Below are 24,457 nucleotides of genomic sequence, written 5' to 3'. Positions count from 1 at the left end.
AAGCAGTTTTATCATGTAAATATATATATATATATATAGTGGAATTATATAAATGGAATTACAACAGTTTTTTGGGGATGTAGCGGAAAGATCGAACAATTTCACACAGAGGTATATTATCACGCCATGCCTACAAGTCCCATCAGGCCCTACGCGAATTTTGGATTAGTCTATACTCGTGAAAGCACGGGGTTGAAGAAAATATTCGTTAACAATTAACATACGGTTAAACAATGTAGTAGTACATTTTATATTTTATGTGGCGTGGTTGAACATTAAAGAATAATAATAAAATGTGTTTGTGTCAAATCAATTAGAATCAGTCATCGGGGAACCCTCTGGAAAGGAATGATGGTTGTGCCTGTAACGTGCACATGTTGCTGCTTTGCTTTGCTTTCAACTGAAATAGAGTGAGGGGAAACGGTTCTGGAACAGCCGGTCAGGCAGCCGTCCAGCGGAAAAACTCACACAGAGCCCGCCACCCTGACACACTTTTCAGTTTGCAATCAGCGGCAGTGTTGAATTTTCACATTATTTGTTAGGTTTCTTGCTTAAATACAAGCCGATTTTAATACTACAGATCAGGCCGAGTAATATCGGATGTGGTAAGTTCTGCACACTTGTGTAAGCTCTCGTCTTGGTAGTGTTAGCCCCAGCTAGTTGGCTAACGTTAGCTAGTTAGCTAAGATAGCAGTACAAGTAGGAAAAAGTCGTTGGGTGGCTAGATAGCTTGAAAGCTAGCTACACACAAGCTAACAACTACGCAGTCGTTTGATCTGCGTTATTGTTAGTCGTTTACGTTAGTTGTTGTCGGCTATCTGAACAATTGTTAGCGGTGCTCTCAGCTAACCGTAGCCAAGAAGCCACTGGCACGTAACCGTTAACTCTGAATTGGAATTTGCAGGTTTATGTGCACGAGAATGCTGTGTCAATTAATGTTCTGTGATGAATACCGTTAACAGTAGCTGGGAAGCTAGTTGGCTACAAACATTAGATGGTTTCGGAAGCAGACCATATCTAACTTGCACCACGCTGCGTTTGCTAGAACCTACTGGCAAAATGTATCCTCAATAGATTTATTTTTGTTAACGTTACGATCCGACGACAATTGATGTTACCACAGTAACGCGATATTGGCGAGTGTCTCCTCTTGGCTTGACAAGTTGGGAAGTCTGTTAACGTGACATTAATTATATTCATACGTTGCAGCTCCGATAGAATGGTGGAAAATAGGGTGTTTGTCATTTCGCAGCAAGAAGGTGAGAATGGGGATCCCCTTGACATGTGTACCCGAGAATATGCGGCCCACTCTTTTCCTGGGCCTTTGTCATTTGCCAGGCACCCCCTCCCCCAATACTCCTCCTCTGCAAGGAATGCTCACCCCTAACCTCAATGTGACTAAGGGCCCAGACGCTCAGTATCACTATAGCTAGAAACTATCGCACTTAATATTGTACCTGTCCCAGTTATCATTGGAGCACCATCTGACTTGACTAATGATGTGTTTTGCTGAACTGGGGGAAATGATAACATCACCACAATACAGCAATTGGCGTGGTAGTGGGAATGTCAGATTGGTTATGCACTAAAATGTGATTTCCTTTGTTGATGTATTGTGGCAAGTCTGGTGTAAGTTCTGTTTGCAGTCTAGCTCCACTACGATACGACTTTTCGCTAACATGTCACTGAAACAAAGCTGCTGTTATTGTTGGATTTCATTCAACACCGATAGACTGGTTTTCACTTTGAAAGTATCATAAAACAGTCCGTCCTTAGATCTTTGCTTTCTTGCACTTGTGTCAGACCTGCTGTGCGCGTTTTTTAGAAGCATTGTGAGATGTTTCTTGCATATATTGCTGGTGTAGTTAATTGTACAGTAATATACATGGCATGCATCTTCTGGTTGCAGGGGCGGGATAGATGCGCGTTGGCTTATGTTTAGCAGCCAATGAGCTGAGCCCCTGCCTGAGCAGCGTGCTCACAGCCATCCTTTCCTGTTGAATATTTCAGCACATGCGTCACAGTTCCTCCGCCCCTTTCTCCCCATCTGCCATTTTGGTTTTGTTCCCGTCTGCAGTCGCAAAGCCAGCAACGCAATTACATAGAAGAGACTCTCAGCACAACGACATAGTGACTCGACAATATAGCGCAGACCCTCCTAATCCCGCATCGCGTTTCTTTTTTCTCTGTACAATTCGTCGAATTTACAACCATCGATATTACTGACATCTAGATACTGCGGGAGAGGAGCGGGTTCGCATTGGGAAGGGACCGAGAAGGATTATTGGTAAGAAAAGAGAAATCAATGGAGCACGAGTGTAATGGCTAGTCTTTCATAAGCAAACAAATCTTGCATTGAGCGATACATTTGGATGGTGTTTTTTGTTGAGTGCTGAAACATTAAACAATATCAATAGAGGAGCTGTGTTAGCTAGCTGTCAAAATCAAACCTTTGCTGTATTTTGCGAGCAGGTTGCATATAGCTACAGCTGCTAGCTGGTAAAGTTGTGTTCCGCACTGGAGGAAATGCAGGCCTAGGCCGAGCTGCTAATGGATAGGCTGGCAGGCTAGTGTTTTCTTGCCTCTAAGTTATTAATGTTTCGACTCTGTCCACTTTGCCAAATCACTTAACTGATTAGTGGCACGCAGCCTACTTAATCGGTTTCCTCTTGGTTTTGTTTAATTATATTTGATGTACCTTTTCTTAAACGCTAAAAGCTTAAAATGTGTCGTTTCCAGCTATGTATTTGGTCGCGCAAAGCACAACGGTAACAGTACTGACCTCAGTGCTTTGCTGTATCATTCCGTATGCTATCATTTTCGTTTTTGACGAATAGCGACCGTTCAGTGGAATATAACGGTACATTTTATTTGGTTGTAACGTGATTTATTGAAGACGTGGGCCAACTCCCGTTTATCAATTGAAGTTGTTGGAACGTTTATAAACGGTTAACGCAGGTAACGTTTAGTTTAGATGCGGAAATTGTGGTCGACCATGTTCGTCGTGCGATGGGAATGTGTGATACTGCGGCCTGTTTCACTTCCCGAAGTGATTGGGTTTGTCCAGATTATTCCATAAATCACATTTGTCCAGATTATTCCATCAATCACAATGATCTTGGATGTTATTTTTTAACGATAATTTTCGCTAACGCCCTTTTTGTATCTTCATACCGAGGATAGTGCCAACTGCATTGTATGGTCCTTGTGTCCACACCTGCAGGCCACCGTGAGGTGTTGCTCACTTTACCGCAGTGAAGTTTTAATGATTCAGCTCTTTTTGTTAAAACGATGTTGGAGGGCCTTAAATACCGGTATAATGAACAATAGAAGTACATAAACAAGCCAGCCCTGTCTCTGAGCATGAAAAGAACTGATAATGCTGCTATTCATGTCTCTTCTCAGGCTCAATTCGTTTTCTAGCAGATTTGTGTTTGGCCTGCAGCCAGCCCAGCTGCTCCCTAGACTAGAAATCCTCTCTTCAACATGAAGGGGATTGGGTAGCATTTAGCTTGGATACTCATGATAATGGAACGATAGCATTTAGTTATACATTTTTCACTTAATTTAACACCTCCCATAAAACAAAAACATGTGGACACTGGGTTTTCTCTGTCTGCTAAATATAATTAGAAATTAATTAAAATAAATGTGGAAAGGAGAAATATTAAATGCTGACATATGGCATCTTGTTGTGCCCCATGACAGTCTTTAACAGTGTGTGTATTGTGTTGATGCACAGATGTCCAGCTCGCCGCTGTCCAAGAAGCGTCGCTTGTCAGGAACAGAGACGAAGACGGGATCCCACTGCTCCTCCTCTAACTCTGTCAGAACTGATCTGTCCCACACACCTGCCAACGTAAGTTAGAAACACAAACGCATACCTTTTCGTAAAATGTATTACATAAACTGATGGCAACCCCTTTTTGTGTTTCCCCAGGGCATGGCTAAGAATGGCAATGATGCTGAGATCGATGAAGGCCTGTACTCCAGACAACTGTAAGTCAACTGAAACAGACACACTTTTAATATGTATTTATAGACTGGTTGTTAAACAATACATAATTGTGCTGATGGTGCCTTCTCTCCTTCTGTAGTTACGTGTTGGGCCATGAGGCGATGAAGCGCATGCAGAACTCCAATGTCCTAATCTCTGGAATGAGAGGTCTTGGAGTGGAAATTGCAAAGAACGTCATCCTTGCTGGAGTTAGAAGTGTCACTGTACATGACCAAGGAGTTGCAGAATGGAGAGACCTCTCCTCTCAGGTGTGGAAGCATGCGCGGATATTCTCGTTTTGCAATACTACTGCAATTTTCTTTTTCTTAAGTCCAGCATACATTGGTTTATTCAACCTTTGTACTTTTATTGAAGATTCATCTGTTGTGCCATAGTCTTTGAGCCTGATTCCAAAGTGCAATGTGGCTCTATCGGGTGTGAGTCACTTGGTTTGTAGTATTGTTGCCATCGAAAGAGTACTGCAGTCACCCCCACTCTTGCTAAATATGGACTGACCCAGATTTATCAGTGGGTGGCCTCTCCCAGGGTCATAATCATAGTAGAGCTAAAGCCTGTTTTAGGACATTATTACAGTAGAGATTGTTTAGGTCCATCCGCCTGCAGCCCTGAATTCTGATGTGTTTATCTTAAGGCCAGACAGATAATTGTGTGAATTGACTGCTCCGGTGTTCAGTCAAGAGGCTGGGCAGAGACCTTACAGAAGTGTATGATTGCGTATGTAAGCCATGTCTGTAATCACCCAGTCTGAGTTTAACCTTGTGCCTCATTTCAACATTTCTATTTCAGCCACTGGCATTTGCCCCAGTTTCCTTTAGTCGTTCAAGCTGAATGGAATAGCCTATGTAATTTTATCACCTATTTAATCCATCACTGAATCTCAGACCATGTCCACACCTTTTGAAAACAGATCTCGTCCTCTCTGATTCAGCCTTTCTTCCACACTAAGCCAAATGTTGTTGTTTTTTTAATATCTGAAAACAGATGTAACTAGAAAAGAGCACTTGGTAGATTGCAGATCTCCACCAGGTGTTTCTGACTCTACAGACAAACCTTTATTTCAACAATGTTTCGAAATACCACTTTTATTAAGTTAATGTATACATTGTAAAATCAAAATGTTGTTTTTTTACTTTGTTTTCATCTATAGATGCTAGATATAGTGGTATTAAAAAAAAAAAAAAGCATGAACATGTTGAGGAAATAACTAATAATATGTAATGTTGAGGAAATGCATGAGTATATTTATTTTGCTAGCCCTATAGCGAAAAAGTAATTCAGCTGTTTGAGGGGTGAATCAGTGAATGTTCTATAAGCTTACAGCTTCTTTAGTGTGATAAATAAACATACAAAATGTCAAAAATATTCTTACACCTCTTTATTAAATAGAAAAATATAACTGTGAAACACACTTCATTCAAATTGGACAGAAACTAAAATAAAACTCACCAAACAATATCCGTCCAGTATGGTATGCAAATTTAGCTGTGGACAAAGGCGCATGTCACACGCGGGTCCAAATGCAACATCCCCTGTCTGGAAACTGTTCTAGCTGGATCACAATGTGTCTGTCTCTTTCCTTACTAAATGATAGCTGTGATTGCCCCAATGTGTCAGCTAACTGAAAGAGAAAGGGATAGAAAAGATTTAGAGATTTATCATTGCCATATTTGGCTTATTGATGAACTATTAGTTCCTCCCTGACATTTTATATATTATTGTGTGGTCAGTTTTACCTTCGGGAGGAGGACCTTGGGAAGAACAGAGCAGAGGTGAGTCAGCACCGTCTGGCTGAACTCAACAGCTATGTTCCTGTGACCGCCTACACCGACGCACTCGCTGAAGACTACATGACCAAGTTCCAGGTATAACTCTGGTAGAAGCTAGTGCCACTCTTTTTAGCAATATGAAAGGAAAGCCTTTAGTGTTTTTAAATGTCTCTTTTTGGGATTTAGGTGGTAGTGCTGACAAACTCCAATCTGGAAGAGCGGCAGCAAATTGGAGAGTTCTGCCACAGCAAAGGAATCAAGCTCATCATTGCAGACACGCGTGGTCTGTTCGGGTAAGAGTCTGTATGTGAAAAGTAAAACAAGAAGGTCCAGTGTGTACCCGTCGGTGTCTAATGTTTATGTTCACATGTTGTGTTTGTAGCCAGCTTTTCTGTGACTTCGGTGAGGAGATGATAGTGTTTGACAACAATGGAGAGCAGCCGCTGAGTGCCATGATTTCCATGATCACCAAGGTTAGTCCTGACATCTGGGCAAGAATGTTTTCCAACAACTTGCTGCAGTTGGGAATAAGGACAAGCTTTAAGCTAAATATTATTTTGACACAAAATGTTTTGCACTCTTGGTTTCTCTAGGACAATCCAGGGGTTGTGACATGTCTGGATGAGACTCGTCATGGCTTTGAGAGTGGAGACTACGTCACCTTCACAGAAGTTCAGGGTATGACAGACCTCAATGGCTGCCAGCCAGTGGAAATTAAAGTTCTGGGTAAGACCTGTTTCTATTTAAGAAAAAGACGAGTTTTGGTTAGTCTGGTTGTAACTGGTACAAATTGAAATTATTTCTTCTCTGTCCAGGTCCCTACACCTTCAGCATCTGTGAGACAGCTGGCTTCACAGATTATATAAGAGGAGGAATTGTTTCTCAGGTCAAGATGCCCAAGAAGATCACTTTTGTAAGTGGCTTCCATTTTCCACACCCAGTTATGTCATAGTGACATGGTGGGAGATTTATAAAAAAGAACTTTCTGAGTAGCTCTTTTTTTAATGGTCTTTTTTCAGCAGAACAGCATCTAATCTCAACATAATACTTTTTCCACCACATTATTTGCTGATACTGTCACCAGTGGAACATTTTAATGAGTCTACCTCACTTATCTTGTTTGTGTTTCCCATGCAGAAATCTATCTCTTCCTCCATGGCTGAGCCAGAGTTCATGCTGACAGACTTTGCCAAGTTTGATCGTCCAGGACAGCTGCATGTTGGCTTCCAGGCTATCGACGCCTTCCAGAAGAAACACAACCACCTTCCTGTACCTTGGAACCAGGTAAACCTTGCACAATTAATAATTACCACAGTCGCTTAAAGTTTCTGTGAATTGGTTTAATTATTATGGAATTAAACCAAATATTTTCTCCATGTTATGATAACGACCTTCTTTAGGTATGATTACAGTCAAATGTCACAAACGTATTATTTAGAAAGTTGTGAGAAATATTGAAATAACTTAATTTAGCCTCTATAATTGCATGTAAAAACTAAAACCACAACATTTAAACTAAACTTGCTAAACTCTATTAGTATTAGTCATTTAGTGGTCTTTAATATTTTGTAACATGCTGAGCTTTTTGTATTCCAGGCTGATGGTGATGAGTTTTTGACAATAGCCAAAGAGGTGAACTCTGCCCAGACGGGGTCAGCTAAAGTGGAGCAGTTGAATGAAGGTCTTATCAAAAAGCTGTCATTTGTTGCTGCTGGAGACCTGGCACCTGTCAATGCCTTCATTGGAGGTCTAGCTGCACAGGAAGTGATGAAGGTTAGTGGCGCACAGTGTGCAAATTGAGGTGGATTAAGTCCAACGGTATCTGCTGCAGTTATGTGGTGTTTTTTAATCATGTTTTCAGTCTTATTTGGTATACTGCTATGTAAGTTATAGAAATAGGTTGTCAGAGTGGTGTTACTGTTATCTGTGATGAGACATGTACTGCACAGACTAGTTCAAACCTAATCTACCTTCTTTGTCTCACATAATTGCTTCTTTACATTTATTTATATGCTTGTTCTTTTAGGCATGCACAGGGAAATTCATGCCCATAATGCAGTGGCTGTACTTTGATGCCCTGGAGTGCCTGGCTGAAGAAGAAGAAGGACTCGAGCTCACAGAGGAAGAGTGTGCCCCTGTAGGTGTTCAGAGCACATCACACGCATACACTGAGGAAGGATGCACATCACACGCATACACTGATGAAGGATGCACATTACGGTGGTGATAAATGATGGTGTTAACCCTGTTTTTCTGTTTATCTTTTTTTCCCAGAGAAACTGCAGATACGATGGGCAGATTGCAGTGTTTGGCACAAAGCTGCAGGATTTGCTTGCCAAACAGCGCTACTTCCTGGTGAGTCAGCCAATGGAAAACTTTGCAACACCTCTTCTGGCATCCTGTTGCTAAGGAAGATATCTGGCGATATTGCATGTTTCTCTTGTAAACAAAGTCCATGATAGTTTAAGAAAGTATTTTGGAAATGATTTGACCTGATTCATAGTCCTTTAAAGATTTGCATCTTCAATAGAAACAAATTAATTTTGGTCTGAGAAGTTGTGATGTATTGAGAGAATGAATAGCACACTGTTGATTTAGTCTATTTTGGACCTTTAATATGGCAAGCCTAATCATTTATGCATTTCTGAGATTGCTGTATTTAAAAATTTGACCTGGTGTATCTGTATAGTGTAATACTTTAATTTCTTAAAGGTTCAATGTGTAAGATATGCCATAATTTAAACTTAAAACAATTAACAGTCTTGTAATACCACTTGTCCTCCTAGAGGTGATAGTGAGACACTGTAGCTCCAGTCTGCCCTCAGACCAGAGGGAGAAGAAGCCTAGCTGCTTGACAAGCTTGTAAATAGAACAGCCATGTTCCGTGTCGGTTTTATAGTTTGTCTATTGGATTACATTCAAAGTGACAGAAACGAGAACCATCCGCTTCGTCCTCACAGGAAAACTGGGAAACTGTATAGGTTGAGTTAGCTCAAGCTCAGCCACAGCGCTGGGGAACTGCAGACTCTCTGTTGCTGCTGCTACACAGGTCCACCAGCCCGCTGTGGTTTTCGGTGCTGGGGCTTGTTCTGGCTGAGCTCGAGTCTCTTCGGCTCCGTATGACTGAGGCTCTGCTGACTTCTCTCTTAGCTGCCACCAGGAAGATGAGGAGAATATGCGGGTTGTTCTAGTTTCTGCCACTTTAGTCCAATAAACAAACTTGAATTTAAACGGACCAAAGCCCCCGGTTAACATTAGTGCCCCAGTAAACACGGATGGAAGATTATAAGACCGCTGTGTTTTTTTTATACCGGATCTCAGAGTTTCAGCAGTTTGGTGTTCCTGCCCACTGACTGACTGAATGGCATTACACAGGAGTAAATGCACAATATAAAGAATACAATAAATATGCCAAACTAAAATCTGAACATTACAGATTGTATGGACCCAGTTTAGAGGTGAAATACTGTCTCCTATTTCTTTAGAGCAGGTAGCTCGTAATTGCACATTAAACCTTTAACTAAGCGCTGTAAATGAATGGTGTTGGTTCAATAGTGTCTTACAATGGAACATGCAGTACAGCTTGGATAGCTTTACTCACTGAGAGGGGTTCTTATCATTCCAGGTCGGAGCCGGTGCCATTGGCTGCGAGCTGTTGAAAAACTTTGCCATGATTGGACTGGCAGGTGGGGAGGGAGAGGTCATTGTGACAGACATGGACACCATAGAGAAGTCCAACCTCAACAGACAATTCCTCTTCAGACCCTCCGACGTTACGGTCAGTATGTTTAGTAGATACGATGTAGATGGTGCACTTAAGTTGGCCATATCGATTTATATTTGTCAAGCAGTATTGCATATGGCTTTCCTGTTTATTGTAACTCCTCCTGAATGCACTTACTTTATATGCTGTTGATGTATAATGTCATGATGCAGCATTAAATAAAGGAAAATGTTTTTTGGGGTCATAATGGCTCATTGTCGATGTATTGGTTATTTCATGCGGTGCTAAATTAAATGCAGTTATCTTGCTTGTCATGGTTAACCAAGGGTGACATTATGTTCCAAAATAAATTGTTTGAGGAACCCACAACTGCCAGACACGTGCTGTAGCCTATAATTGTGGAAATGTCCTTATTAATGGTATCTTCATTATAAAGGACATTTCATGAGCGGAAAGTAAAGAGTATTTTTGTGTATTACTACTGTTCCTGTTTGCTGCTAGGTAGTTGCGATTCTGATGTGTGTGTGTTTTTTTCATGTGGGAACAGAAAATGAAGAGTGACACAGCGGCTGCTGCAGTGAAGCAGATGAACCCCTCCATCAGGATCACGGGTCACCAGAACAGAGTGGGCCCCGACACAGAGAGGGTCTATGACGACGACTTCTTTGAAAGCCTTAATGGAGTGACAAATGCACTGGACAATGTTGATGCACGTAAGAGACGCACATTTTAAATTATTTATTTTCGAGTGTTTACTAACCTCTTACTGCGTGGACAGCCCGCCGGCAGGCCCAGCTGAAGTTTTATTTTGCCATGTGTTGTGTACAGTCCACCATGCTGGATGTGGTACCCATGCCACATCTTTTTAGAAAGCTTAGAATCTCATCCATTTAGATTTTGAGATCTCAATCGCAACAGCAGGAACAATCAGCTCCTCAAAATGGAAATTAAACTCAAAAATCTAAATCATTACTTTGAGCCAACTCGCCTATGAAACCTCATAATAATCCTGTAATCAGTAATAATCCAAAAAAACCACTCCTGTGTCATTGCCAAAGGTCCAAACGATCGTTTCCGGTAAAAAGATATTGATCACCAACATCAGTCGCATCCATAAAAGCCCATGAACAGCTGTTACAATCTTTGAAATCAGCTGATCGATGTGTGAGATATTTTGTTTATACACGGTAAAAACTTTACTCCCACTGGCTGAACGTCTGCTTCCCCACATGGAGAGCGGACACTGACCGTTCGATTGACACCTCATTTGGGCACATGGACACATCATCTACAGTCATCAAGAGCCAATCAGTGTCAACTTGATAAGGAAGTGCCAGCCCTCTTCTTTTGTTTACAGACTGAGCCAATAGCAACCGATTCTCCCGATGACTGGCGTATCGTGTAGCCAATGAATGGCTGAACAGTTGGATACGTCAAATCCTGTGTTTCATTTTTTACAAATGTTATTTCTTTTCAAAATTATATTCAAGTTCAGAAGAAAACACAAAAATATTACAAAAAAATTGTTTTAATTCACTTACTCTGTCATTACTACTAACAGGGTATATAATAATTATTTATGAGCAATACAAATAATATTTTATCAATAAATATTATAATATCTCCAAATTGCACAGCTTGTGAACGGCTGGTGTTACTCTTAGAAAAACCTGTCTAATATGTTAAGTTTTTGTGCCTTTGTTCTGAAATTTGAACCTACACTTAATAACACTTGGTGCTATGTTCCTATTGTGTTTTCCAGTTCACCACTACCAGCTATACCCTACACTCTACAGGCATCTTTTTAACAAAAAATTGTATGTGTATTGAGTATTGAGTGTATTTTCTTGAAATTCAGTATATTCAGACCACTATTACTCAGTGCCAGAAGCACTTGGAGTGATTCTTCACTGTTCTCCAAGAACAATACGAAAGTTATCTTTTGAATGAGACCAGAAGCATCCATATGGTGCAAATGGTTGAAGAGCCGCTTCTAATTTACTTTGGGTATGTCGTTTGTAGGTATTTTCGGGTAAATTCGCCCACACTGTAGAAGGTTAATAGAAAATCTAATGTAAGATCTTAAAACCATACATTGGCCTCTTTATTTAAGCAATGTCTTGTTTGTTTCTTGTGCCCATTGTGCAGGTATGTACATGGATCGGAGGTGCGTGTACTACCGTAAACCCTTACTGGAGTCCGGTACTTTGGGTACCAAAGGCAATGTCCAGGTTGTGATCCCCTTCCTCACAGAGTCGTACAGCTCCAGCCAAGACCCACCGGAGAAGTCCATCCCCATCTGTACCCTCAAGAACTTCCCAAATGCCATTGAACACACACTGCAGGTCAGTAGAGCACAACATATTATGTAAAGAATGATTGAATATATCATGCCGTAACAGCTTTTGGTAAGAATAAATGTAATCAGTCATTCAAACATGAGAACTGCAATATCGCTTGAGAATTGTCACAATGTTTAAATGGAGAAATTCATTTTATTGCCTAGCCGAAGATAATGACACTTCCATCTGAAAGTAACAGTTTTTAGTTTTACTAATGTACTGTACTTCTGATTTAGTAAATTGAGTGTATGAGTGATGTTCTCAATGTTTTCTGTTCAGTGGGCCCGCGATGAGTTTGAGGGACTATTCAAACAGCCATCAGAGAATTCCATACAGTACCTCTCGTGAGTTGCCTTCCCTGTCATGACCATGTGATATCACTGTTGTTCCTATACATATGACATATGCTCTTTTCATCACGAAAGTTGCTCAATTACTTCTCTTTGCATTAATAGTTGGAGCTAGTGATACTGTTACGTGTTTATGGAAGTTACTTGTAAAAGCTTGCCTCATGACTCTTCATTAACCTGTAAAAGAGCTCAGCAAAGTCCCCTTAATTGTTGGGTTTGATCAGAAGCTCTTGCTTTTGTGATTCTTCAGACTAAGCTTAAAGAAAAAGAAATGCTTAAAATGAATTGTAAAATGACCCCGGCTGGGTCAACAAATTTAAGGCGCTGACAAGATTGTATTTAACTGGAGTTGCATCTTGTACGATTTCATTTGACAAATGAAATGGATTCAAGAGATTAACGAAAGGTGGCAGCTCGTCACATGTTTGTAACCAGCTTATGAGTTTTGTGATTATTTTCCTTGCAGAGATCCTAAATTCATGGAGCGTACTCTGAAACTCCCCGGAGCTCAGCCTGTGGAGGTGCTGGAGGCTGTTTACAAGAGTCTTGTCACAGACTGCCCCCATAGCTGGGCTGACTGTGTAGCCTGGGCACGCAACCACTGGCAGTGCCAATACAGCAACAACATTCGTCAGCTACTGCACAACTTCCCCCCAGAGCAGGTAGATATTCAGCTCACTGCATGATGAATATCATGGTTTATTTGGAATGCTTGCTGTCTAGTCTGGGGTTTTCCCTCATTTTTATATGAACTCAAAACATTGCCAGATCCCCCATTTAATTTTTTATAATTTCCATTTGATATGCACATAACACATTACCGACTATTCAACCAAGCTGTTAGTGAGGGACTCTGTGCTGTAAGCACATAGTGATGAAGGTGTGTTTAGTGCCTAAGCATTGCTCTTGAAATTTAAAGTGTACAATCTGGGTTTTCCTTCTGATTTTTTTTTTTTGAGACTAAAGTGGCAAAGACTGGACATTGGTACGTCATGCACAGTGACGTTCAGTTTGTGCGTGCACCTTTTTTTTTTTTAAAGAGTATCTGCTATACAAAATTAAAATGAGGGAATGTGGTGTTTGATGCATAACATCCGATCATGCTTGTTCATGAGCAATGGCTTTTGGGCCATGCCGGGTCAAAGCCACTTGCTATGTGCTTCCTGTGCTGAGCGTTTAAATGTAAAAACAAAATAATGTAAATGTTTTTACTTTTTGCTCTATTTCAGTAACTTGTATAATTGCTCTCTTGTTTGAGTCTCTGACTGACTAAACGGTCCAATCTGGTGTTTTTAAGTGTCGTCTCTGAAGGCTAATGTACCAACCCAAATGTAGTGATTTTAGATGTTTTGATCTCCGATGATGATCCAGCCATGCTAATACTGATACGCCAGGCAGATGCCTGGGTGTAAGTGAGTGATACTCACCTTTGCACACTGATTGTATCCGTGTGTGCTGAGGAGAATATAAATGTTTTTCTAGCCCATAAATTACATGACCCATTGACTTGCTACCAAAGTTTCAGTTCTCGTGACATCCTTAGTAGGAACTGTGGTAACCACAGTAAATGCACCTGTGTTTGTAACTAATTTGGGAAGAACGTGCTGTGACCAGATATAGAAAAGTACAACATTAGGCCTATTTATTTGAAATGTAAACAAAAAGTATACATGCCATCATAATATCGGTCTTACCTCACCCCAGTCATTTCTGTTTTGTCCATCTAATGAAAACATTCATTGTTATGGAACAACCATTATAAAATGTACATTCCCAACCCCAGCGTTCATTTTAACATTTTGCATTTTAGTGATCCTGAAGTATTAATTTATTATTTGTGGCTTTCAGCTCACCAGCTCTGGTGCCCCCTTCTGGTCTGGCCCAAAGAGGTGTCCTCACGCCCTAGATTTCAGCATTAACAATGTAAGTATGGGTTTCTTATGTAGATCTCCCAAACCATTATCTGCTCTGATGATGACCGAAGTGATCTCTTTTGTAGGAGCTGCACATGGACTATGTAGTGGCAGGAGCTAACCTGTTCGCCCAGACGTACGGCCTGAAAGGCAGCACTGATCGTGCTGGTGTGGTCAAGATCTTGCAGGAGGTCAAGGTGCCACCCTTCACCCCTCGTTCAGGGGTTAAAATCCACGTCTCTGATCAGGAGCTGCAGAATAGCAATTCCTCTGTTGGTAAGATGTGCACATTTTCGCATGTACAACAAACATTTAAAGTCAAAAATCTAGTTTAAGAACTTCAGCTTAAGAGTATTTGATGTCAATGATTTATGTTGGAAAAAGCTTACACATTAAATTCAAGAGTCATTACACATGCTGAGAGACGTGTGCAAACATCTCTTTTTTATAAAAATGTTATAGATGACTGCAGACTGGAGGAGCTGAAGGTTCAGCTGCCTTCCCCCGAGTCTTCCCAGTTCAAACTGTGCGCCATTGACTTTGAGAAGGTACACAATCTTTCCTCCTACATCTTCATACATCTGTAATCTGTCAGTCATCAATGCAAACTTAATCAGCACTTATTGTAGTCGTATTTTTGTGACCGTTTTGCGACCTGTGGTAACAGGATGATGACACCAACTTCCACATGGACTTCATCGTAGCGTCATCCAACCTGAGAGCAGAGAACTACGACATTCCCCCCACAGACAGACACAAGGTGGGGGAAAACATTTTTATGGCTTTTGGTGAAATAACTTTTGTTTTACTGATGTTGTTTTGCATCAAACTTAACTCCTTGAAACAATAATCTAACGTTGTTCTCTTTCTTCATTACGCTGGAAATCATCACCATGACATACAGAGCAAACTGATAGCTGGCAAGATCATTCCTGCCATCGCCACAACCACAGCCGCAGTGGTGGGCCTGGTGTGCCTGGAGCTCATCAAGATTGTCCAAGGACACAAGAAGCTGGAATCATTCAAGAATGGCTTCATGAACTTGGCCCTGCCTTTCTTTGCCTTCTCTGAGCCCATCGCTGCTCCCACACACAAGGTAGGCACTGCTGGTTTTGAGCTATTTGAGTGGTCTATATGATTATGTAAGTGTCCCCACTGTATGGAAAATGTTTGCCTTTTAATATTCAATATGTTAAGTCTTATTTACCAACCCAAATGTAGTGATTTTAGATGTTTTGATCTCCGATGATGATCCAGCCATGCTAATACTGATGCGCCAGGCAGATGCAGTGCGTCTGCCTGGGTGTAAGTGAGTGCTACTTGACTTCTCACACTGATAGTATCGGTGTGTGCTGAGGAGAAAATAAATAAATATACATACATGCTCTCATTGTGGCTTCTCCCCCTCTGTTTGTGATGTCTGTCTGTGGCTGACTTCATCATTGGCAATAACCTTCGCTCTTTATTGCTTTTGCAGTACTACGAAATTGATTGGACGTTGTGGGATCGCTTCGAGGTCACAGGGTTGCAGCCCAATGGGGAGGAGATGACTCTCCGACAGTTCCTGGACTACTTTAAAGTACGATTTCATCAACTCCTCTTCACTTTGCCAGCACGTGGTCTATGGTGCACAATTAATGAATTGAGGCTTATTTTAGTTTTTCTGTTCTTTTGTCAGAATGAGCATAAGTTGGAGATCACCATGCTTTCTCAGGGAGTGTCCATGCTCTACTCCTTCTTCATGCCTGCTGCCAAACTCAAAGAGAGACTGGACCTACCGTAAGTCTATTGTCCAAATGCACTTCTTTAGCATCAGACACAATCTGAGTGTTGCCCATAGTCATAATTCTATTCTTCTGTGTCCTGTAGGATGACGGAAATTGTCACCAAGGTGTCCAAAAAGAAGCTGGGCAAGCATGTGAAAGCCCTGGTGTTTGAGCTGTGCTGTAACGACCTGTCAGATGAAGACGTGGAAGTGCCCTATGTCAGATACACCATCCGCTGAGCTCCACACTGAACCCACCCATAGGAGGGTGGGTGTTGCAGGGGGGTGGGTGTTCTAAGTGAGGTGGGGTTTGGGGGTGGGTGGGTTGATCCAGGTCAGCTCTACTGGATCAGTCAGTTTGTTTTTTTTGGGCCTGTGGTTTTTGTAAACCTGTGCCTGAGTGTACATAGCCCCAGTAAACTGATTTAAGGATACTTGTATGTGTGTTAGGGATCCAGTTGTTGCTCAGCTGTGGGAACATGGGGGGGGATAATTGGAGGAAGGGAGCATGTATACTGCACCTCTTGATGTTTCTCAGTAGCAGAACCTCTCCACTCAGTTTTAATTCTAAGCCTTAGTGGTCTCTTGGTACTCCATGGCCCAGCTAGTGTCCCTCTGAAACATCCTCAAACTCTTTACTAGCCTTCAGCACTAAAGGAGGGATATTTTAATCCAGCCAACTGTCTCCCCTCCACTCGACTTGCTCTCTTCCCTCCTCCAACCCCTGTGTCGTAGACCCGGTCCCCGGTCACTGTTCTTTTTCCTTCTTTTTATTTTAAGATGCACCTCATTTAAATAAAAGAAGTTCAGCCAAGAATCTCTAAAATAGCGACATGTATTGAGAATCCATTTTGCCCCCTGGCCGTATCACTGCCCTTAATTCTACCCCAGACTCCAAATTTGAAACTGTAGAAGCACCTGAAGACACAGCTAAACCCGAGTCAACAGCCTCTCCTGACTGGAAAATAATCTGAGTATCTCACGTCGGCAGAATAGGAACCCTTGCCGGTTTGAGGCGCCCCTACACCCACCTCATCTAGCACTCTGAGGCTTTGGAGGGGCTCTTGCACATGACATCAGTTTTCTCTTTATTCTCTTTATATTTCATGTGTTGTGTTAATTTCTATTTTATTTTTTTGGCGGGGGAGTTTTGGCGCGCACACCTTGTAGATCATAATCTGTCTTCTTTCTACTTTGTTAACTCCAAATGACATTACAGTATAAGAGCAAGGCAATGAGATGTATCTTGAAATGGGAGCACTTAGTGTGATAGTGAATAAACATGTAAAAACACATCTGGATTTGTGTAGTGTTTTTTTTTTTTTTGTGTGTGTGGTTTTGGTAAAAATGCAACTATGTATCTGATTAAATGTGTCACTTTTGGTGTAACACTTTAATCCAGGGGTGTCAAACTCATTTTAGTTCAGGGGCCACATACACATAAATGTGATCTCAAGTGGGCCGGACAATAACCTCACAGCATAATGACCTATAAATAATAACTCCAAATGTTTTCGTTTTTAGTGCAAAAAAAAAGTACAAGACATTCAAATGTAATGAACATTCTTAAAAAAAAAGAACTATGAACAACCTGTAATATGCCTCAGTTTATCCTTTACACATATGCATTACAACTTACAGATCAGTATCTACAAAGGCACAAAACAATTTGTCACAGGTATCTGGAACAGTATTTTTAGTCAAGTGTCAGATATTAATGTTTTTCTTGTCTGACCTGCTTCTGGCTTTCAGATCCGGCACGCACATCCGGCACACTCAATCAACTAAACACCCACTTTGCATTCATTTACAATGGAAAAACCCTAATCTGATTTCTTAAAGTTTCCTTTAAATGCAGATTTATGCAATAAATTGTTACAGCATTTTCTAGATGTATCTTGCTGATTAGCTTATTCAAAAAAAACGTCATGAGAACTTCATGTTATGAGTTAACTCACTTCCTCTTGTGTCACTGCATTTAGTTAATTCAATCGGGTCCTTTGGTCTTGCAAAAGTTATATTAAAAGTTAGATATGTTGGTAAGTTTCAACACGTCAAATTTTGAACCACCCTCTATGAGAAGAGCGGATACATGAAAATGTGCAACCCTAAAGGATGTGGTCTGAAGCGAGATGAGGAAGAAAGTGAGGAGGAAGGAGTGCACTGAACTCTGACGAGCTCCCTGCAAACAACTCTACACGTTACTGAAACGGAGAAAAGAGCGGTGTGAATTTCAACCTTCCTAAATTTGAGTGTAATGTTTCTGTGAAGATGCGTTGACGACTGAGACGAGATGGAAGTGGAGGAGACTGGTGAAACGAGGACTTCCTGGTATGATAATTAATTTCTACTTTGAGGTCCTACATAATTTATATTAATGCTAAAATCAGACGGGTTGCAGGAAGTACAGGATAGTGTACTTAAGTATGTAGGAGACATGAATGGAACATAAAGTTGGTGCACAGCTGGCATTGTTACAAAACTTAACCCTTTTGATACTGTTTAGTACTCAAAGTCTTTACCTTTCTATCAAGTAATTTAAAATAACGAGGCATATATCTGCCGAATTAGTCATGTAGGTACGTGCTACTATGATCCATTCAACTACTTGGTGTGTTTGTTTAGAATAACTTTGTACGCCTGGTTGGTTCTTTTAGGTATGCAGCACTAGGAGAGTCACACTCCATCACCTGTGATCATGCTGGGGTAAGTCACCCCATCTACCTTATTTCTTTCACCTCCTTTTTTTCTTCTCTAAAACTTAGTGGACACTTTCCTTAAAGACTATTTATTTCACTTAAATCTCTGCTTTTTAGAAGAAGAGAAAACAAGATCCGGCCCCTGAACCTGTGATCAGAATCATCGAGGTGAGGGATATCTGACGTACAAACTATAAACGCTCTGACTCTTCTTCACGTCTCTCTCTGTAACTAGCGGAAGTTAGTCAACCTTACCTTTGTGACCACAATGCTGAGAGCAGAGCTGATGAGAGCTGTGAACATTATGTTCAGCTGTGCGGTTGCAGAAGTTAACTCTGAATGCACAAACCTCTAAATGTTGTTTAAATGACATGTCACATTTCAGCCACTGAACTTTTCCCAGTTTACCTGCTGTCATCTTTATCTTGCGTAGTATAATAAACGCATGAACGATGCATTTGTACTGCAGGTATGTTAATACATCTCAGTCTGATACTGCACTGAATATACAGCTGATGTGGTTAGTGTGGAAAAAACAGGCAGACATCTTGCATTTTACTACACAAGCACAGTTTCAACCTTCTTCCTCTTTGAAAGAGTCACACAGGAAATGAGAGATCTGCACCATGCAACATCTCACCCCTCTCGACATCTCTCACTTTCTTGAACTCCCTCAAGTCTTTCTCGGCTCACTTTGAACCTTATTCTTTTTGACCGGTTATGTTTTATCAGGATGAAGAGGAAGATGAGGAGGATGAGATGATGTCCTGCCACATGAGAGATTCAGAGGTGAGGTGCCAGATGTGCGTTTAGTTGTTTTACAGTCATCTAATGTACTAATGTCAGGAATGGTTTGATGAATGACCCACCATGATAAGCTTTGTGGACCATTTTGTCAAATGTATCAAAGCTGGATTTGTATGTTTTTAATGTTGATTTCCCTTTAGGAGCCCAGTAATAAAAGGGTGAAACCTGTGGTGAAGTCCAATAGCCTAACAGGTGTCCTAACCCCGATGAAGACCCCTGCTCTGAAACGCATTGGACAGTCCATTTCGGTAATGATGTACAAACACATTCACATACCTGTTGTTTTACAATAAGAGTAGCTAATGATGTTCACATTCTCTGCTCTTTTCACAGCGGTCTATTAGTTTTCGCACAGAAGCTCGACCTTTGCCCCCAGCTCCGCTGCGCTCTCGCACAAAAGCTTCGTCGTATCCACGCAGGCGCAACAGCCAATGCTGGAGTGACACTGTGGAGAGTCATGACCTCACTGCAAAGGAGATTAAACGACAAGAGGTGTGTGGGGCGCAGTGTGTGTATGTGGGTCAAGCTGGGGCGCTGTGGTTGCAATGTGCTGATAGTGGGTACTCTTTATGTCTGTGAAGCAGCTCTATACTACACGGGGATATTGAAAGAGGATGTGAGCTGGCACTCGAGGCTCAACTTCCTTTATTGAACAATCAGCTGTGCCGTCAGTCAGTGTATTTCACATGGAATGTGTGTTTGCATGTGTGAGCTTTCTGTGCTTGAATCCACATGTTGGTGTTCATGTGTCTTCTGCAGGTGATCTACGAGCTGACTCAGGGTGAGAGACAACTCATTGAGGATCTCAGTCTGGTCAAGAAGGTACTTTTCAACTAAACAATAGCATGTTAACCTCTATTACTCATGGATGGATTACTGATTGGGCCTACCAGACAAGTGTCGCCTGCAAAATGCCACTCGAAGAGACCCGTACCGACCACAAAGAGACACAAACCAACCAGAAAAAGACACAAAATTACCAAAGAAAGACACAAAATTACCAAACCAAGAGTAAAAAAGGTTTACAAAATTACCAAAAAGGACACAATACGATTATAAAGACACAAAACAACTACAGACAAACACAAAATGACCACAAAGAGACACAAAATGACAAACAAGGCTCACAAATAGCTACAAAGACACACAGAACTACTGCAAAGAGATACTAAATAACCACATAGAGACAAAACCAGCACAAAGCTTGTGTATCTTGCTCCTCTGTAGGAGAGGTGGAGGGGCCTTTTGCAGGTCTGAGCCCAGGGGCCCATTGTCTCATAATCTACCCATGCTATTACTTTATATTAGACACACAGTCTGTTGATTGAAGTTTCTCACACTTTGAAACACTTCTTTTGATACTGCATTCATTCTTTCCTTATCTTTGCCTCCTGGTCCCTGTGGGCTACCAGGTGTACTATGAGCCCATGCTGAAGTTGGACATCTTGACAGAGAGTGAGCTTGGACAGATCTTTGGTACACTGGACTCTCTCATTCCTCTCCATCAAGGTAAACCATCTCTCTGCTCTGCACACTCTCCCATCATCAATCTCCTCATTTCCTAATCATGTGTAAGGCAAGTAGGGCTGAGTCATAATTAAATATAATCAGTTGTTGACTCAGCGTTTCACACTTTTCTGTCCAAAGTCATTATTCGTTTAACTATACTCATATTTGCTAAACACATGTGATGGGTTTTCTTTGATAAAATGAGAGGGCTCATTTATTGGTTGGATTTTATAACTGAGTGAGAGTTTGCTGATGTTTTTTTAAAGTTGTTTTTAGGTTCTTCTGTCTCTGAGCTGGAGTAACATTAGCATTCAGTCGGCAAAGCTCAATAAGAAATCAACAGTTTGTTTTACCTTTTTTTTCTTCACTTGATACCAGATCTTCTGAGTCGTCTTGAGCGGCTGCGGGGATCAGAGAAGACAGTCGGACAGGTGGGGCCTACTTTGATGCACTGGGTGAGTATTTCTATGAAAACCAAGGACAGAGAGAGAAGAAGAGAAAAGGGCCCGACCCACCTTCACTTTCTCTAATTCCCGTATTTACTCTATTATGTTCCTCTCTAAACCAGGGTCACAGAGTTCAGTCTGTGAGCGTCTCTGCTTTTAACCACACATTTCTTTTCTCATTGCTCCTCCCCTCTTCTTCTCTGCAGTTCCCTTGCCTTGAGGCTTACGTCACATACTGCTGTAACCAGGTGGGCGCTAAAGCCCTGCTGGACCAGAAAAAGCACGAGAAACGAGTTGAGCACTTCCTGCGCCTGTGTCAGGAGTCTTCGTTCAGCAGGAAACTGGACCTGTGGAACTTCCTGGATCTCCCTCGAAGCCGTTTAGTTAAATACCCCCTGCTGTTGAAAGAGATACAGAAGTGCACGCCGCCAGAGCACCCGGATGAGGACGCATTGCCTGATGCTGTGAGTTGGACTCCTCACATTCATGTTTTTCCAAAAGGTTGTAAATGATCTCCACATTTCCCGTTTATGCACAATGTGTGCTGAAGATATACTTGAATTTATTTTAAATTTGCTAATATGTTTTATACATAAAGTAAAACTTCTAATTATTATTATTATTATTATTATTATTATTATTATTATTATTATTATTATTATTATTATTATTATCATTATCATTATCATTATTATTTTATTGCTGCTCATTTAATTATTTTTATAATCTTATAGGTGGATGTCTTTCTCCGTAGCATGAAAATCAACATTTGTCTACTCTAGTATTAAAACACACTAATCCAAATTATTAAGGCCTAGGACTGTTAAATATTGTACATTTATGTTTTATATGTTTAAGCTTTTTTGTCCCTTCTTATTATGAAATCCATCAGACTGCAAGTGTGGGAAGTCCAGACATTCGGCTTTAGCTAATACTTCATTTTAAAATCTAAAATACTTTGCACATTGGCGCCTCCAAATGGCAGCAAGAGATAACTGTTTTCTGGAACATGAACTTCAGTAGTCAGTGATCTTGTGACGTGACATCATAGTTTAAATATAACATGGTCATGTTCACCAGTCCGTATTAACTTTATACCAAAGGACCCTCAAGGAGTAAGTCATTAAAGGCTCACAAGCAGGATGCTATTGTAGTAAACGTACGACATATGTGTATTTATGTTTTGCTTAAATATATAGTGCAAGTTGCATCTTATTCAGAACCTAACCCATCTCAGTTGGAGGATGTGGCACACTTTCTTCAGAACCAAAATAACCCATGAAGTACATTCATTTAAAACTACTTTGTTCTGTTCAGTTGGACCTGATCCAAACCATTGTGGCAGAGGTGAACAAGAAGACAGGAGAAGCGGAGTGTCAGTTCTACAGGCGGGGTCTCATATACCTCGAAGAGAGTCAGAGACTAACAGAGATCCAGCTGTCCCGCTTCCTCTACTGCCACGGAGAGCTCAAGAACAACAAGGGCCAGGTAGCGCCTCTCTGTTGTTATGTTTCACTCTAAGGTTCTTTGACATTTGGTTCTCCAGAGATTGTTGTTTGTACCTTAACTGAAAAAGGTCCTCCAAGACAGGATGGATCCATATACCTACACACCTTTGCTCCTCTCGGGCCCCCGTGTAGATTTTGATCTTAAGCCCTTTATGCTGATCCTGTATTAACCTGTAATTTGGACTTTGTATCATCTTCTTGTATTATTACCCTGCCAAAGATATTACAGTAATATCTTGATAAAAGATTAATTATTACTTACATTTGCTTATTGCTTGTTTGAATATTGTGATAAATATTCTCGTAAAGCCATAGCTCTGACTTTGTGTGTGTGTGTGTGTGTGTGTGTGTGTGTGTGTGTGTGTGTGTGTGTGTGTGTGTGTGTGTGTGTGTGTGTGTCTCTCTCCTCTGTCAGCGGCTGCATGTATTCCTGTTCGAGCAGGCTTTGGTGCTGACCAAGCCGGGGGAGGACAAAGAGGGAGGTCAGGTGTTCCATGTCTACAGACAGCCTCTGCCCAACTCCTCAATATACCTGGAGGAGATCCCAGATGGGGAGCCTGGTGGAGGGGGCACCTTCAGAGGAGCCTTCACCGGTGGAAATGATAAAGGTAACCTATACATACAAGATGGATCAATCTATCGATAGATGTGGATGAACTATAAATAGAAACGTGAAAACTGTCGCACGTTCGAATTCACAAGGCAACATTGACAGATGGTTTGTTTTGTCCAAGACCCACAAATATTCAATTTATAATGATGTAAAAGACAGAAAAATGGTCTACATTTGGAATCTATAACCATAATATCCTATTATCAAAATTGTTGTGGAGTTCTGACGATCAACTAAAATCGTTTCAGCCCGACAGTTATGTGTAGTACTTGATCATTGCATACTTTATTTCAGGTATATTTATAGCGATTATCATTTGTACCTTTTGTTTCATGTTTGCTGGTGAAGGGAAGGTTACAGGAGTAAATGGCTACAACTAAGCTCATAGATAGAAATCCATGTCACTCCACCCCATTGGTTGAAGTGAAACCTTGCTTCTGCTCAATTTCCTTCCTTCCTCCTCCTCCTCCTCTTCATCTCACAGTGAAGAACTGTTTCCGTGTGAGCAGCAGAGGGCGCTCCAAAGCTCACCCTTACAGCCTGCAGGCCAACGACTCGTTCAGCAAGCAGCAGTGGATCACCTGTCTGCGCAGAGCGATCGTCCAGTCGCGAGATAGGACCAGCCAGCCGCAGCCCTCCCTTCACCATGATCCCGACGTGTATCACATAGCCAAGCTCAGCCTCGGCTCCAGCTCGGACACAGAAATGGCAGACCAAACCAGTTGCTGACTGTGTCAGACTGATGATTAGGAGGCCTGGGGAGTGTCTATAGATCTGTACATTGACATTGGAGAGAATAAAACATGGACTGTTTTTGAAAGATTGTGCTTGGACACATATAATTCTTGCATTTTCTGATGGATTGTGTGATTGTAGTGATGTTTACTGTACAGCTTGTGAACAGTATTATTGAATGTGAATTTACAGTGTAAGTGTTTTTGTTTTTTAAATAAACTGACACTTGAAAGTTTGTTTTGAGGTACTCATGGCAAAGTCC

At 41.2% G+C, this 24,457-nt stretch overlaps 2 protein-coding genes and 2 non-coding genes across 7 annotated transcripts; all 4 read left to right on the top strand.

Moving 5' to 3' along the window:
* Positions 1-399: 399 nt before the first annotated feature.
* On the top strand, positions 400-17,173 carry uba1 (ubiquitin-like modifier activating enzyme 1). 2 transcript variants are annotated; one of them, XM_029435519.1, is made up of 26 exons: positions 400-605; positions 3,743-3,859; positions 3,941-3,999; positions 4,098-4,266; positions 5,746-5,880; positions 5,971-6,077; positions 6,167-6,257; positions 6,378-6,510; positions 6,600-6,697; positions 6,922-7,068; positions 7,381-7,557; positions 7,811-7,921; positions 8,059-8,139; positions 9,410-9,562; positions 10,056-10,221; positions 11,657-11,853; positions 12,130-12,194; positions 12,667-12,862; positions 14,049-14,123; positions 14,200-14,389; positions 14,576-14,661; positions 14,781-14,873; positions 15,018-15,209; positions 15,591-15,692; positions 15,792-15,892; positions 15,983-17,173. In XM_029435519.1, the coding sequence occupies exons 2-26, from the start codon at positions 3,743-3,745 to the stop codon at positions 16,116-16,118; spliced, it is 3,177 nt and encodes a 1,058-aa protein (XP_029291379.1). In that variant the 5' UTR covers positions 400-605; the 3' UTR covers positions 16,119-17,173. The 2 variants fall into 2 exon arrangements, with proteins under 2 accessions (XP_029291379.1, XP_029291380.1); XM_029435520.1 differs by lacking the exon at positions 400-605 and adding an exon at positions 2,058-2,287.
* On the top strand, positions 13,555-13,664 carry LOC115011474 (small nucleolar RNA U6-53/MBII-28). The gene has a single exon (XR_003832592.1). It is a non-coding gene; the product is annotated as a small nucleolar RNA U6-53/MBII-28 (small nucleolar RNA).
* On the top strand, positions 15,354-15,474 carry LOC115011473 (small nucleolar RNA U6-53/MBII-28). Its single transcript, XR_003832591.1, has one exon. It is a non-coding gene; the product is annotated as a small nucleolar RNA U6-53/MBII-28 (small nucleolar RNA).
* Positions 17,174-17,955: 782 nt separating the features above from the next.
* On the top strand, positions 17,956-24,430 carry arhgef3l (Rho guanine nucleotide exchange factor (GEF) 3, like). 3 transcript variants are annotated; one of them, XM_029435540.1, is made up of 13 exons: positions 17,956-18,209; positions 18,536-18,584; positions 18,695-18,745; positions 19,310-19,366; positions 19,525-19,632; positions 19,718-19,876; positions 20,144-20,206; positions 20,797-20,893; positions 21,272-21,348; positions 21,546-21,803; positions 22,657-22,827; positions 23,263-23,455; positions 23,809-24,087. In XM_029435540.1, exons 1-13 carry the CDS (start codon positions 18,172-18,174, stop codon positions 23,838-23,840), a joined length of 1,353 nt encoding a protein of 450 aa, XP_029291400.1. In that variant the 5' UTR covers positions 17,956-18,171; the 3' UTR covers positions 23,841-24,087. The 3 variants fall into 3 exon arrangements, with proteins under 3 accessions (XP_029291400.1, XP_029291398.1, XP_029291399.1); XM_029435538.1 differs by having other exon boundaries at positions 17,970-18,209; positions 23,945-24,430; XM_029435539.1 differs by lacking the exon at positions 18,695-18,745 and having other exon boundaries at positions 17,971-18,209; positions 23,945-24,430.
* Positions 24,431-24,457: the final 27 nt, after the last annotated feature.

The sequence above is a fragment of the Cottoperca gobio genome, chromosome 7 (assembly GCF_900634415.1).
Source record: "Cottoperca gobio chromosome 7, fCotGob3.1, whole genome shotgun sequence".
NCBI lineage: Eukaryota > Metazoa > Chordata > Actinopteri > Perciformes > Bovichtidae > Cottoperca > Cottoperca gobio.
Note: the sequence above shows the minus strand (reverse complement) of the source record. Positions and strands in the feature narration are given on the sequence as shown.